Below are 16,728 nucleotides of genomic sequence, written 5' to 3'. Positions count from 1 at the left end.
TTTGTCTTCCAATGCTTCATGAATGAGGTGTTCCAGGAGTTCCCCCATCATTTTGTGATTGTCTATATCGATGACATCCTCATATACTCCCTAAACCTTGCCAAGCATTGCCACCATGTTACGCAGGTCCTTCAGTGGCTCAGAGAACACCACCTATATCTGGAGTTGGAGAAATGTGAATTACATTGCTACACGGTACAGTTCCTTGGGTAGCCCCAAAGGCATCCAGATATACCAGGGGAAGGTAACTTCATTCAGCAATGGCTTCTTCCACAGTCAGTGAAGGCACTCCAGCGTTTCCTAGGATTTGCCAACTTTTATAGACCATTCATTCACCAGTTCAGTCAGCTCAAAGTGCCTCTCACCTCCATGTAATGCGGCAAGCCCAAGTCTCTGTCCTGGAACCTCGGATCTCATGAAGGTTTCCTCCACCTTAAGGAAGCATTCAGCATGGTCCCCATCCTTCGTCACCTGGATCCTTAAGTCTCCTTTGTAGTCAAGGTGGACACCTCGGCCACCGGAATTGGGGCCATGCTGTCACAGTACCATGGTGAGACTCCCCGACTCCATCCTTGCGCATACTTCTCCCGGAAGCTGACCCCTGTAGAGCAAAACTATGATATAGGAACCCGGTAATTGCTGGCAATCAAGTAAGCCCTGGAGTAATGGTGTCACTGGCTGGAGGGAGCCTCTTTCCAATTCACCATCATAACAGACCACAAGAACCAACAGTACATAAGAGATGCAAAATGCCTAAACCCCCGTCAACCATGCAACCAAATTTGGAAGGCCACACGTGTGTGCTCTTGGACAGTTTCTCAAAAGCATGCAAGTTGCTACCCCTAAAAAGCCTTCCCACCGCCCTTAAGACCGCAGAGTCTCTTTCACCATGTGTTCCGAAATTACAGCTTACCAGAGGATATTGTCTCAGACTGGGGTCCTCAGTTCATTTCGTATGTTTGGAAGACATTCCTTCAGCTCCTAAGAGTTACAGTCATCCTATCTTCCAGATACCATCCAAGACAAATGGCCAGACTGAGCAAAAGATCCAAAAGTTTGGACGCTCCATTCGGTCGTACTGCTCAGATGATCGGCACTGCTGGAACTGCTTCCTCCCCTGGGTCAAGTATGCCCAAAATTCCCTCAGGCAATCCACCACCAACCTTACACCATTTCAATGCATACTTGGTTTCCAGCCCCCACTCTTTCGCTGGACGAAGGAGCCTTCGGAGGTTCCAGCTAGTGTAGGACGATATGGTCATTTTTCAAATCGTCATATCGTCAGACCGTGAGATCGACGATACACGATATTATCGTGCATGGGTGGAGCAAGAGAGAGACTCTTTGCTCTTGTCATAGCAGAACTATTTGGTGTTTTAAACCGCGCAGGTGCGCGAGTGAGAGCCTATGGAATCACCTATAATCTAAAAACAATACTTAAAAACATACTGATTTAAGAGAAGGACTACGTGAGAAGTTCGCTCTGCCGCCTTGTTATTATTTTGTCTTTATTTGTAATGCAGAAAGAGTTAATCTCTCATGTTTGAGAAGAGCGCTTCATTCTGGTGAGAAACACTCACCAGAATGAACGAGTGAAACTCCAGCGGCGAATAGAACGGCTTGCTGTTGACAAACATAATTTCTAGATCTGGACAGCACATCTTCTTTAACACTGTTACATCTGTACACCACCGTTCATTGATGTAAAAGCATGTCCCGCCACCGCGCGATTTCCCCATTGATTCTGCGCCGCGATCCGCTCTAAACAGCTAAAAGTCCGTCAGATGGAGCGCGCTGTCCGGTATGGCATCATTCAGCCAGGTTTCCGTGAAACACAGAGCAGCAGAGTGAGAGAAATCCTTATTTGTCCGAGAGAGCAGAAGCAGTTCGTCCGTTTTGTTGGGTAGAGAGCGGAGATTTGCCAGATGGATGCTAGGCAACGGCGTTCGAAATCCGCGCTTCCTGAGTCTGACGAGCGCTCCTGCTCGATTCCCCCGTCTGCGCGTCCTGAAGCGTTTGATAAGCGCCACTGCTCCTCCTATAACAACGTTCAGTAAAACGTCTGAATAATTGAAATCCGGAAAAATATCTTGTGGTGCGTTCTGACGAATGTTCAGCAGTTCGTCCCTGGTGTTCTCTCTGGCGACTCAGCATACATCCATCTCCAGCATGCAGTGCAGAGGCACAAATTCTTCGCAGACATCCATTGGTCAGACCCCCGTCTTTTCCAGCTAGGCGATAGGGTCTGGCAATCGACCATAGAGACCTCCGCCTCCGCCTGCCATGCAAAAAGCTGAATCCCCCCAAATAGGTCCCTTTCCGATACAGAGGCAGGTTAATGACATCACATATCAACTCCAACTCCGTCCCCATCGCCGTGTTAGGGATCTATCTATCTATCTATCTATCTATCTATCTATCTATAGATTTACATTACAAACTATCGGAATTTATTTTTTCTTTTTGGTCATTTGAATCAGCATTTGCACCAAATAGCATACCAAATAGTATATTTTGCTCTCAGGACCTCTGAATAAAACTGAGGTGGTTTCACCTAGTATGAGCCTCATATTATACTATATGAGCAATAAAAGCCTGATTTATCAAATATGATACCCAGATTTTAAGGTTCAATAAATTGTTATATCAAAAAAAAGATGAAAAAAAAATAGATGTTTCTGACTATTATTTCATATGTCAGGCTAAACAGGTTTGTAAGACTGTGCTCTTACTTCTGCTTGATGATCTTCTCTAATTCAGGCAGCTGGTCTTTAAGAGCTGGAATGAGTCTGGAATCTTCAAACACTGTCTCATAAAACTCCTGCAACAAACAACACGCTCAGACTAACAATAACACAAGAAAGTCTCTACAAAATGAACGGACAGCTTTGTGAACTGGTTAACTTGAATCAGCTAACACAGCAGAGCAGATCAGAGCTGCTGACCTGGAGGAAATGGAAAGAGGTGTCCTCCTCCTGCAGATGGTCTGTGTTGATGGCGGCCCACTGTAAAACCAGACAAATCACCCTGCGCTTGTTATTGAGAGAGTAATCCATCCGCTCCGGTTCACTGCCCTGAGACGACTGAGAGTGATAGGTGAACGAGCGCTAAGGACTTTAATGAAACTTCTCATTTGTTGAATAAAACAATATTCATAAAGGACACAGCTATGGCACATTGACCGTTTTTACCAAGCTAATGAACTACAGAGACTTATAGACAGTTATATATTTAAACAATCAGTCAGTACAGCTGTAAAGGATATTGAGCCATGAGTAGAGGACACAGCTGACTGTTCGGGACAAAAACACAGTGCATAAGCAAGAAGTCATCCAGAGCAGGATCTACAGAGACAGAGAAAAAGAAAAGTTAGTTAAAGGTGGTTGGTTATAATTTTCAACATGAATCATGGTAAAGTGATTTTAAACTAATTCTGTTTACTGACTTCTTCTGTAAATGCATGTAAATGTATGTTTAATGTATGCTCTGTGTAATGTATATTTTTAGAGTTGCCCATTTTGATATTTTTTTTTTTTAATTCAAAGTACCTGACTCTGTGAACTGGGAGTCGAGTTTTGTTGTCTCCAGAAGATGTTCCAGAATCTTCTCCGGAGTCCCGGACATCACAGTGTACCTGCAGAACAGGCGTAGTTTGAGGTTGTTAATATATAAAGCAGTTTACAGTTACTCCATAGTATTCCTAAATTCCCAATGTCAAAAATGACAGAAGAACGGAAATGTACTTGAGAGGAGAGGAAGTGGAGCCCCTGTTGTTAGTTTTCTCCAAAACTAACACATCCTCCTCATGTTCCTTCAGACGGACCGTGTTTGCTTCCACATCCTGAAATAGAATGAATAAGAAATAAATTCAGCCTAATCAAGTGATACGATCTAAACGACTGGTTAGGTTGACACAGGAAACAAATCATAACAGATGATATGTGATAGTGTTCAGGACACGAGGTTTCTGATGTCAGTAGTTTAGCAGCAATAAGCAATAAACTCACTATAACAGCACTGATGAGCTCAGATCATACAGCTGATTTATGAATGATCAAATGTTTTCCACAATGTCACTTCTGTAATGTTTTCTGTAGTGTCATTTCAGCATCATTACCAGTAGAGGGAGACAGGTTCCCAACCTATTTTGTCTAAATGCCTCACTTACTAATGTGAAACTTTACTTTTAAATATTAGACTTGAGATTTGTTCAAACCTTTCGATTAATAATACGACATAATACATTTAATTACTATTTTTTTCATAGAGAAGACGGAGACAAGTTGCCATTGCACCAACATACAGTATGCAGCTATTGTATCTTTTTTTCTTGAATAATAATGTTCAGTTGTTTGTGTTCAAGACTTTAAGGTTTAAATAGGAACTGACTGTAAAAAATAAATAAAAATAGAATCTACTTGAACAAATAAGGAAAACGTGTGACAGCTAGTTTCCCCAGAAATGATGCCATATTAAAGACTGCATTTAAAGACTATTTATATCTGTTTCAGTCTTCATAAATCCTAACTGATAGTGAATACAGATTGTTTTCAGATTGTCCAGTTGCATCATGCTGTAACTATGCAATAAATGACCCAAGAATGTAAAATCTCACTAAATCTGATAGTAGTTTAGATAGTAGGCATCCTGTTTGTGTGTGTGCCAAAGACACACTAAGAGCCACACACACCCTCACTATCAGACTGAGCTTCTGCTTACACAGCTCAGCTCTCTATTGTCCGAGCGCTGGGAGAGAGATTCTCCTGTGCTGCTGATGGACGACCCATTATACATACAAACACAACACCAATGCAGCCAGAGAAAACTGTTAGACGATGAGTAAATAGTAATTACACCAACAGCACATTAGCAAACAGTACACTAGCAACAGTACACTGTTTTTGAGCTTCTTCGTTATCTAGATTCTGTGGACACTCACTTTGTGAGTTGCATTCTGGGATGCGTTTAAACTACAGTCTATGGTTTAAACAGTATTGGAGTTCACATGTCTGCTGCACACTTTTTTTTTGCTTTTCCTTGACTTTCAACTAACCCATTTCAACAGGGACGTGCACAGACATTTTGAGGGGCAGGGGCTGAAGTGAAATAAAGGGCACTTCTCATAATTATTTTTTTTTTTTTAAACAAAAAAGTATATATATATATATATATTAACGCGACTCTGACTTCCTTTTAAAAAAAAAAAATAATTTAAAAAGTTAATGAATTTTATCTTCCTCAAACTCACGCAATTGTTTCATTTTCAAAAGATCAGTTCACAGAAACCATGGTCTCCTTAGTATTCACTAGGTTTATAGAGCAGCAAAGGAAACCATTCCACAATGTGCATGTTTTGAACACATTTTCTATGCTGCTAGTTTCAAGTATATATGAAGAGTTCAGATGCAAAAGCCTCTAAGTGCCATCTGAAATTTTCTTATGAGCTTTTTTTTTCAAGCTCGTATTTAAGTTCAGTAATTTAACTTAAATGACAATTAATAGGTAATTTTCATTGCCAGTAATGTGAAATAAGTGAACATAAACATACAAGCTTGATAAAAATGATCATTATTGAAGGAAATTTCAGATGGCACAAATAACTGCATCAAACAGAGGGGCGTGTTTTACTAATCATTTGTTTATTTTTGCACAATGCACTACAACGTTTTAATTATTTTGGTGTTATCAGAATACATAACACTTTAAAATTAAACTTACCAAAATAATTGAGTAAAAATTCAATAAAAGCCAATGTCATGTATGTATTTGTGGTGGTATGGAATACTATTTTATAAAGGTTTCGAGGAAATAAAAAAAGTTAAGTTACTTAAATAGTTAATTTATAAATATTGTTATTTTTAAAGTTTAATGTTAACTTATTTCTACTCAGTTTTATTCAGAATCAGAATCAGAATCAGAATGAGCTTTATTGCCAGGTATGTTCACACATACGAGGAATTTGTTTTCGTGACAGAGCTCCGCAGTGCAACATAACAGCGACAGAACAAAAAACACAATAAGGAATAAAAAATACAAAAAAATACAAATAGGTGGGTAAGGATTGACAATATACAAATTGACAATGTATGGCAGGTATATTAAAATGAGCATTTATGTATGTACATGTATATTATGTGGAAAAATTGTAACTGTACGCTAAGTATGTGTGTTTGGATAAATAAGTGTATGTGTATATAAATATAAATATAAGTAGTATAGTGTGTTCCATGTATGTACATGTATATTATGTGCAAAAGATTTACGTGTACGCTAAGTATGTGTGTTGGATAAAAAGTGTAGTGTATATAAATATAAATAGTGTAGTGTGTCCCACAGTTATTATCAGCTGTTCATAAGATGGATTGCCTGAGGGAAGAAACTGTTCCTGTGTCTGGTCGTTCTGGTGCTCAGTGCTCTGTAGCGTCGACTAGATGGAAACAGTTCAAAGAGGGAGTGTGCTGGATGTGAGGGGTCCAGAGTGATTTTAACAGCCCTTTTGCTCACTCTGGATAAGTACAGTTCTTGAATAGATGGGAGGGTTGTACCGATAATTCGCTCAACTTCACAAACTCACAAACTCAGCAGTCCGGACTACCCTCTGTAGTCTTCTGAGGTCAGATTTAGAAGCTGAGCTGAACCAGACAGTTACTGAAGTGCAGAGGATGGATTCGATGATGGTGGAGTAGAACTGTTTCGGCAGATCCTGTGGCAGGTTAAACTTCCTCAGCTGGCGAAGGAAGTACAACCTCTGCTGGGCCTTTTTCACAATGGAGTCAATGTGAATGTCCCACTTCAGGTCCTGAGAGATAGTGGTGCCCAGGAACCTGAATGACTCCACTGCAGTCACAGTGCTGTTCATGATGGTGAGTGGGGGGAGTGCAGGGGGGTTTCTCCTGAAGTCCACGATCATCTCCACTGTTTTGAGCGTGTTAAGCTCCAGGTTGTTGAGACTGCACCAGACAGCCAGCTCTTTAACCTCCTGTCTGTAAGCAGACTCGTCACCGTCCTGAATGAGGCCGATGAGTGTGGTGTCATCTGCAAACTTCAGGAGCTTGACAGAGGGGTCCTTAGATGTGCAGTCATTAGTGTACAGGGAGAAGAGCAGTGGGGAGAGAACGCAGCCCTGGGGAGCTCCGGTGCTGATTGTACGGGTGCTGGATGTGTATTTTCCCAGCCTCACTAGCTGCTGCCTGTCTGTCAGGAAGCTGTTGATCCACTGACAGATGGAGGTGGGCACGGAGAGCTGAGTTAGTTTGGGCAAGAGGAGGTTTGGGATGATCGTGTTGAAGGCAGAGCTGAAGTCCACAAACAGGATCCTCACATAGGTCCCCGGTCTGTCTAGGTGTTGCAGAACATAATGCAGTCCGATGTTTACTGCATCGTCCACAGACCTGTTTGCTCTGTAGGCAAACTGAAGAGGATCTAGCAAGGGTCCAGTGATGTCTTTCAGGTGGGCCAGCACCAGTTTTTCAAATGACTTCATGACTACAGACGTTAGAGCCACAGGCCTGTAGTCATTTAGTCCTGTAATTTTGGATTTCTTTGGGATGGGGATGATGGTGGAGCGTTTAAAGCATGAAGGGACTTCGCACAGCTCCAGCGATCTGTTGAAGATCTGTGTGAAGATGGGGGCCAGCTGGTCAGCACAGGATTTCAGACAGGCTGGTGTAACGCAATCTGGGCCTGGTGCTTTTTTCCTTTTCTGCTTCCTGAAGACCTGGCGCACTGCATCCTCGCTGATCTGTATTGCAGGTGTGGGGGAGAGGGGGGATGCAGGAGTTGTGAGTGGTGAGAGCGGTTGATTGGAGAGGTGTTCAGGGTGGGTTGCAGGAGTTGTGAGTGGTGTGAACAGTTGTTTGGAGAGGCATTCAGGGTTGGTTGCAGGAGTTGTGAATGGTGAGAGCGGTTGATTGGAGAGGTGATCAGGATGGGTTGCAGGAGCTGTTAATGGTGTGAACGGTTGTGTGGAGAGGCATTCAGGGTTGGTTGCAGGAGCTGTGAATGTTTGTTTGGAGAGGCATTCAGGGTTGGTTGCAGGAGTTGTTATTGGTGTGAATGGTTGTGTGGGGAGGTGTTCAGGGCAGGTGATTGGTGTTCTTTCAAACCTGCAGTAAAACTCGTTCAGATCGTCTGCCAGTCGTTGATTTTCCACAGTGCTGGGGGGTGGTGTCTTGTAATTGGTGATCTTCTTTAGGCTTTTCCACACTGATGCGGAGTCGTTCGAAGTGAACTGAGTCCTTATTTTTTCAGAATAATTCCTCTTTGCCACTTTGATCTCCTTTTCCAGTGTGTATTTAGCCTGTTTATACAAGACATTGTCCCCCTTCACGTAAGCATCTTCTTTGGCCTGACGGAGCTGTCTGAGTTTTGCAGTGAACCACGGTTTGTCATTGTTGTTTTATTAATTTAAAACAACATTCATTAATATTAATTTATTAATGTACCAGATGCAGTTACTCAGATTTACTACATTTTTTAGAGTGTATCCTCCATCTGTTTGCATCTGTAGATTTCTTCTAAATTCACCAATTTAGATTTCTAAATTTCAGGGGGAAAGACTCTTGATGTAAGTCAATAACTTGGGACGTTCTGTATGTAGTTAAAATGCGCACATTTGCATCTAATTGACAGGGAAATGCAGGTAAATAGGATAAACAAAATAACTAAAGCATATCACCTGGTGGTGATATATGCTTATTTTATTAACTTATTTTATTACATGGCTTGGTTGAATTCTAATGTAGAATGCAGTCTGTTATAACCAACAGACCGCTGTGCGGAGTATAACAGACCGTTGCCATGAAAAACAGAGCGTTGCTATGGACTCACAGGATTCTAACCGTAGAGACGGAGCGGACTATTTTCTTTAGCGGAAGCAATACATTCGGGAGAGGGAGCGCTTCAGAACTCCTGACCTGATATTTAGATACTATATTTCAATAAATATATTTGTTTGACAGGGAAGCTGTGTGCAAACAGAAATATATATTATTTTTCAAAAATAAAAAAAAGCATCCCAGAAAAAAGGGCACTTTCTCTCCAGGAATAAAAAGGGCAGGTGCTCAAGCCCCCTTTCATGTCTATGTGTGCACGTGCCTGCATTTCAAGGTCTATCATTTTTTTTATTTTTCAAATTAAAAGTTTAAGTTAACAGTTCTGCATGTACTTGTTGTATTAGTAGTAATTACAATAACTAGGTACTAACCCTGAACCTAACCTGAACCCATGCAGTTACCTTATATTACCCAGTACTTTCTTAGCTATGTAAGTACAGTACAGATACTGTGAAACCAAGTGCAACCAAAACCATTTTTGTAACTTGGAAAATAAATAAATAAAATATGAAAAAAGATAACTTATTTCAGGTTGAAGCACTTTAAAGGTGCCATATGTAAAAATTGAGGTAAAAATATCCTAAAAATTACCTACATGCATCAAAAGAATGAGAAGAAATAAGGGCGATGATGTCATTAAAAAAATGTCAAATTATAGTGCTGCAGAGATATCAACCTTAATTAGCATTAGCATTATTAGCCACGGCCCGACAGGTGTCATAATACCAGTTTCGGCCATGGGAGGCGGTATGCGGGCAACATAACCACCAGCCAACCTGCAATACACGAATAACTCGCACGGCTTGTGGGCGTACTTGAACCTGATGTCAATCGTGTGGAAAGTACAGCCCACTACTTCATTTCAGTTCAGGGAAGAGAGCGGAAGGATGGCTGAAGCCCTTGGCAAGAGACCCCTACCACCACCACCCGCTAAAGGGAAACAACCGCGCTCGGAATCACAAATCAAATCCGATAAGAAAAGGAGCCGAGCCAGAGTAAACATCGGCACTGCTTTCAATCGCTGGAGACAACTGATGGACTTGAAAGAAATGAGGTTCGACTCCGAACTTGCAACATTTCTTTTGGATTGGTAAGTAAGATGCTGTTAGTATTTCGCTAGAAGTTTGTTTTATATGTTTGCATATTTTTTTCGGGAAGTTAAAACATAGAAATGTATCGAAGGCTGTTCGATAAACGTGCTAATGTTAGCGATGGCTAACCATAGCTGCATTTGTTACTATAGTAGAGATGATCGGTTCACGTGCGCTAGGGATCTGCCGTGTAACATTTACAAGTGCCAAAACGGTATTGTTTGAATTGCGTAATAAAATTGACAGAATCTGATATTTTTTTATATTATAACTAACCTGCTCTGTCTAGTCTGTTGGTCTCCATGTCCTCTTTGCTTCGTGGTTTTTCTGTGCGTGAGAAAATTGATGTGTGGCGTGAAAGCGTGTGAAAAGAGTCAATTGCGTGTGTCTCACGGTGAATGCTTGAGAGTTGGCAGCTTTGGTTACGTTGGTTGGCGCTAGCTTGGTCAACATCAGCTGTCTGATGTTGACAGAATGCTGTCTGTCAAATTAATTTAATTCAAATAATGTGTACTGTATATATAACTCAATGTAATATGAACAAAATTAATATGAACATATTCACTGGTAAAGGTGAAGGGGAGCAGCTTGAAGATATCATGTTTCAAAATCACTTGACATCACCCAACGTTCCTCTGGAGGCAAAACGTTCTCTTATAGGCTTCGGCTATGGCTGTAGGGCTGTTGTGAAGGTAGGGGCGGAGCATAGAGACTATGCCGTTTCTCGTTTGTTACTCTAGAGTAGACCAATTCACTTTATTGAGGCACACTGCCCCCATCTGGTATGGAATGTGGAGTATGACTTGATTTTTTTGCCAGACATGACATATGGCACCTTTAAAGCTAAAAAAGATTAATAATAACAAAAAAAAAACTAATTAAAATGACAAAGCACAACAGAATTATTAAAACTATAAAATGTGAACACAGAACATATAAAAGTGTTCAAAAACTGATACTAAAATAACAATGGTATTTGTTATTGCTATTATTGTTAACTAAACCCGGTAAAGAAAGTTGAAATAAAATATAAATATTAGATGAGCAACAATTAGAAATGTTGATTTGGCCAACGACCTGAAACCAAATAATTTGAAGCACTGACATTTTGTAAACTAACAATAGAATGTAAATCAAATAAACTAAAGCTAAATAAAAACATAAAAACACTAATAAACTAATAATAATAATTATTAATAATAATAAATAATTATAATAAAAAATCAATTTTTTTTAATTGTTACAATTTTCATTCAAAATAAAATAATGAAAATATAAAAGTTAAAGTTAAATATCAATATATATATATATATATATATATATACTATAATAGCATTTAAATCTTTCTTTTATTTTTTATTTAGTTCAAAGTACTATTTAACATCACTAAATCAACTTTTATTGTTTTTTTTTAATTGTTATATTATTATTTAAATATTACATCAACAAATCAAAACATATAGATTAGCACTTTTACAGTGTAGAGTATATAACAAAGACCTTTTCTCGTTGTAGTGCATTTGTTTTGTTGTGAATAATGCGCGCTGACCCTGAGGACTCTGTTGAAGTCTTCTTTATCCACTCTCAGGAAGTGGCACTTGTCCTCTCTCAGGACGATAGACGCTGCCCGAGGTGCGTCATTCACCAGAGCCAGCTTTCCGAAGTCATCTCCCTCATGTAGTGTGCACACTACACCCTGCAGCGAGACGTGACCCAGACAAACCAGCAAAGGCCACAGACACTTATGAAAACATCTTCCAGCTGTAATTAAATTTGCACACACACTTTTCCTGGCACAGTCTGCATGCACTATAATTGGCTTGAGAGCGATTAGCTGGTCTGCATCATTCAGAACATATTAAACACTTAATTAGTCTGTTGAATGTGAAGCATTAGTGGGGAATTACAAGTCTGACCTTTCCATAGATCACCACGTTAACAGAGCCCTTCAGGATGATGTACCATGACGTGCCCTCCTCCCCTTGATTAAACACTAGGAGCAGAAGAGATCGATAATGAACAGCGAACGCATCTGATGCAGGTCACAGACACATATTAGACAAATAATCTAAGCTCTAAACTCACACCACTCATTTAAAACTGGTTAGTCCTGAATGGCTTGACTTTATTTGTGTGGTGTAATGATTTTGACACTTACACACTGTGCCTGCTTCGGCATGGGACTCAAATATCAGAACAGCAGCGAGTTCCCTCTTCACCTGAGGAGAAAACACAATACAACAGACTCTATACTAGTGATGAAACATGTCACCGTGTTAAAATCAAAAAGGAAAATTGCCTTCATTTGAAAGCAAATTATATTTTTAATAATGCACATGCATTAAGGCTCAGCTTGCAATTCATGCATTAATGCAATCGTTCACCCCAAAGAGTAAAAACTGTCTGTCTCTGTGTGTGTGTGTGTGTGTGTGTGTGTGTGTCAGGGACCAAGTAGTTAAGCAAGAGGAGTCATAAGGGAAATTCAAAAATAAGGATTTCCTAATAATCATGATAACAAAATAAAAATAAAGGTTTGGGCCCAAAAACAAAGTTCAAATAAACAAACAGTAACTAATGGTGCACGCTCCCAAAAATATACTTCTGTATGGTCAACTAAATAAAGTACAATGTATGTGAAATGAACTACGTGTCCTGTGAGAAATTTGTAACTAAATAAATGTTTGCAACATGTGTATGAAAAATGTATATAAACTAATCCTAAAGAAAAACAGCATAAACTATAAGTGCAAGAGGTTACCGCTCTTAAACTGGCCATGGCTGTGGCCTTCACAATATACAACAGGATTTTTCATATATTTACTGAAATGTGTGTACACCAAAAAAATTCCCTCTAACTTCATATAATGTGCACTTACAGTGGTGGAGAGATGTGATAAGGCTTTAATATGCAGCAGCTCCTCATAAATGATCTCCAGGTCATCTACTGTCCTCTGGCCAGGCCTGCAGAGAAGAGCAGGGAGCACAGAGATGGCTTTGAAACTTATTCTGACATTTTAAAAGGCTTCAGAAGGTCTCTCCTTCAGTTACAGCATACATATAAAAGTCTAATCTGCCTTTAAAGACTCTCAGACGAAAGTTAGGAAAGCAGCCACACAGGAGCAGAAACAGATACAGATCTTCTCTTAATAAGCCAGAGTCCTCTGAGGAACGTACTGACTCATATTAACAGGAAGAACGTACTGTTTACTCAGGATCATTCGCAGATGGGCGTCAGGTCCGATCTGAGAGAGGAGCAGGAGGGTGTCCTGTAGTTCTTCATCGCTCTCTTTCTTCTCCTCCTCAGTGGGGAGGGGTGCGTCCTCGGTCTCATCCTCCAGGAAGCGATAAAACAGATACTTATCTTGAAAACTCAGCTCCTGGTCCACTGCAGCCAAACACAGAACAAACCGGTAAAACAGACCAACCATATAACACAGAAACTCATGTGTGGCTCAGTTTACACTCGCTGAAAAAATACAAAATATACAAACGTTCTCTCTGGGACTGTACCTTTCTAAAAGGTACTAATATGTACCTTTAATTTGCTTATATGTACCCTTTGAGGCAAATAAGGTACAAAATTGTATCTTGTGAAAGGAAATTTTTTAAAAGTGTAAGGATAATGATCATCTACATTGTAGATCTTAATTAAGATCTTAATCCAATCACATTTATTTATATAGTGCTTTATACAATACCATTTTAATAAACAGGAAAATAACAGTGTTCATGTTCGCTGATATAAAAAATACTTACATTTCAGCTGTAATGCAGCTTTAGGCAATGATGTCTTTATTCAGTTCAGTTCAATATTGTTTTAAGTTCAGAATTGGTTGAAAAATGCTATGATTTACTGCCTGCTCAATGACAGAGCTGCATGCACACTAGTTTGGGGTTGGTAGGATTATGTTTTTGAAGTCTCTTATGCTCAAGCAAAGCTGCATTTATTTCATAAAATATGTGAAAACAGTAATATTGTGAAATACTATTCCAATTTCTATTTGAATATATGTTACAATTTATTTTTTCGACGTCAAAGCTGAATTTGAAGCATCTTTACTCCAGTCTTCAGTGTCACATAAGTTAGTAGATATTTATTTTTATTGCCCCTCAGCAAGTAAGGCAGCTTAATGGCAAAAAATACAATATTACAAGTAACATAAACACAAAATAAAAACCAAACAAACACAAAAATATGGAATTTAAAATTATTAGATTTTTTAATTAACATATGCTAAAAATTCTAACATCTTTTCTGGTAAAATCTTACTAAATAAGTCCCTGAGTGAGCGTTCAGTGTCACATGATCCTTCAGAAATCAATCTAATTTGCTGATTCGCTGCTCAAGAAGAATTTCTTATGATGATTAATGCTGAAAACAGTTGGTTAACTGTGATTTTTAAAAAAAAATTTAATTTCTTTCACTTCTGGGTGATAGTGTATGAGATGACACACTCACCGTGGTTTAGGATGTCCTCCTCCAGCAGCACCTGCCACATCCCTACAGCCTGAACACGAGAGTGAACACAGGAAGTGTGCTGCATCAGCCAATCAACGAGCTCCAAGCCTATACAGCACTGCCTACACACACACACAAACACACACACACACACACACACACACACACACACACACACACCGAGAGAGAGAGAGAGAGAGAGAGAGAGAGAGAGAGAGTTGTCTTTAATGACTTATAGACAGTGTTCAGGTGTAACTAGTTACATGTAATGGAATTACGTAATTAATTACAAAATAAAAGTAACTGTAATCTGTTACAGTTACTGAGAAAATGTGTAATTAAATTACAGTTACTTATGAAAATGTTAATGATTACAAAGGGGGTTACAGGTAAATATTTGAACACACAAACAGATTTAATTGATTTCTTTCATAAATTGCAGTGACTGCTTTAATATATCAGACGTCAATGTTTCAGGAGTTCATTAGGACACAGAATAGGACACATGCTTATTCGATAACTGTTTTATTTCCTATTTGGGTTTATGTATATGCTTTATTTTTTTATTTACTGCCCCCCCCCCCCCCAAGTCATTGTTAGATGCCAGTAATTCCTGTCATAGCTATGACAGCATCATAGCTACTAATCTATTTTGTTTTATGGTTTTAAATCAGTATTTAACCTCAGAATGATTTTAAAGTAAAAAGGGACGCTAAAGTCAGATTTCAGTAGCTGTGCTTTCAAAATAAAATCATTATAATCTTAAATCTTAAAGGCCGTGTTGCAGGGTAAATTTTTTTACGTATTTGTGCAATTTGCTTGATGGTAATAAACATTTAAACTGTTATCCATTGTATTTTATGTTGTTGGGTATCACAAAACGGAATATAATACAAAAAAGTAGGTACTATCTTACAGCGGTCTCCTTTCCCCCATAATGCATTGCATCACGTCACGTTGGGGAGAGAATTTACCAAAGCCCGCCTTGAGAGCATTGAGAGTGACTAGAGAGAGACGAGTAGTAGACGAGACTATTCAGATAGCGCAGATTATAGATAAATAGATAAATACATAGATATATATATATAGATAGACAGACAGACAGACAGATAGATAGATATCGACCAACAGCGACCCAAACGCACTCACTTCCCTACAGCACAAGCTTTTCAGCGCAGTTTCCATGGGACAGCACCGCCCACACAAGCACCTGCCAAACACAGCGACACACACTACGTTTGCAACAACAGTTTCACCGGAGGAAGAGATAAACGCTTAGAAACGTCCATATAGCTAGCATGATGCCTTCTACGTATTCCTAGATGACAAAGACAACGTTTACCAGTTCTACGACACTATGACAAAGGTTACCGGTACTTATCTGAACTAACATCATGATCACTGCCACTAGATATAAAGAAAACGTTGATTTTTCACTCTGTGCTACTCAATGACAGTAAAATAAATAAATAAATAAATCATAATAATATATATATATATATATATATATATGTGTGTGTGTGTGTGTGTGTTGTTATTGTGCACTGCTGCTCGTAGACTAGCTCCAGTGCTCATTGCTGCGATGCTAAATGATAGCAACTCACCAGGACACTTCACCAACTCTCCACTCATTCTCTTCGGACCATGCATTTAATAAGCTTTGACGGACATCAGTTCTTGGCAATTCCTCATTAGCCCTCTCACGTCTGTTAGGTTCGAAATTACACAGCTGCAGGTCATCATACATGTCGGCTCTTGCCACCTCTTCCTCATCCCAGTCAGTCGCTATAACGTTAGTTCTGATGCTGTGTTCCAGGCAGGTTTTTGAGCTCGTAATCACTATTTCATACCACGACTAACGACTTTGTACCGTTCCAGGCAAGTTACGCCAAACTTTCTGAGTGCAAGGAATTGTAACTAGATTATTTATTTTATTGCAACGTTACATTGACCTAAAATCTTTTTTCAACGTGTGCCACTTGCATAAACTGCATCCGTAGGCAGTATTATCCATAGGGGCTGTCATTGTTGTTTCGCGTGCTGTGTGACCTCGGAACTCGGAGTACATCGATCTACTACGAGACACGAGTTCACGGGTGGGAAGTCACGAGTTTGATTGCCGTTCCTGTGCACTTTCACGGGTTTGAGGTTGGAAAAACACGGGTTACGGGTTGCCTGGAACGCGGCATCATACTAGACTGAGGCTACCTTTCCTCGACTTCTCCCCAACGTGACGTCATCGCCGAGTTGCATAAAAAAACCGTTAATACCAAAAACTTAAAAAAAAATAGGTCTTTAAGACTATTTTTGAGACATTTTAAAAATGATATACATATCTTGAGTG

At 39.6% G+C, this 16,728-nt stretch overlaps 1 protein-coding gene across 3 annotated transcripts in view; it reads right to left on the bottom strand.

Annotated features, from left to right (window-relative positions):
• The window catches only part of LOC132094858 (rap guanine nucleotide exchange factor 4-like), a 94,692-nt gene that overhangs the window by 18,002 nt on the left and 59,962 nt on the right, over window positions 1-16,728 (bottom strand). For all 3 annotated transcript variants that reach the window (XM_059499489.1, XM_059499491.1, XM_059499490.1), the window contains 11 exons: window positions 14,385-14,506; window positions 13,127-13,310; window positions 12,802-12,886; window positions 12,084-12,144; window positions 11,842-11,918; window positions 11,475-11,621; window positions 3,744-3,841; window positions 3,549-3,634; window positions 3,266-3,344; window positions 2,946-3,096; window positions 2,733-2,821 (listed from right to left, as the gene is read on the bottom strand). In XM_059499489.1, coding sequence (XP_059355472.1) covers window positions 2,733-2,821; window positions 2,946-3,096; window positions 3,266-3,344; window positions 3,549-3,634; window positions 3,744-3,841; window positions 11,475-11,621; window positions 11,842-11,918; window positions 12,084-12,144; window positions 12,802-12,886; window positions 13,127-13,310; window positions 14,385-14,506 — 1,179 coding nt within the window. The remainder of the gene's footprint in view (window positions 1-2,732; window positions 2,822-2,945; window positions 3,097-3,265; window positions 3,345-3,548; window positions 3,635-3,743; window positions 3,842-11,474; window positions 11,622-11,841; window positions 11,919-12,083; window positions 12,145-12,801; window positions 12,887-13,126; window positions 13,311-14,384; window positions 14,507-16,728) is intronic.

The sequence above is a fragment of the Carassius carassius genome, chromosome 19 (genome assembly GCF_963082965.1).
Source record: "Carassius carassius chromosome 19, fCarCar2.1, whole genome shotgun sequence".
Classification (NCBI taxonomy): Eukaryota; Metazoa; Chordata; class Actinopteri; order Cypriniformes; family Cyprinidae; genus Carassius; species Carassius carassius.
This window is presented reverse-complemented; position numbering and strand designations above follow the sequence as displayed.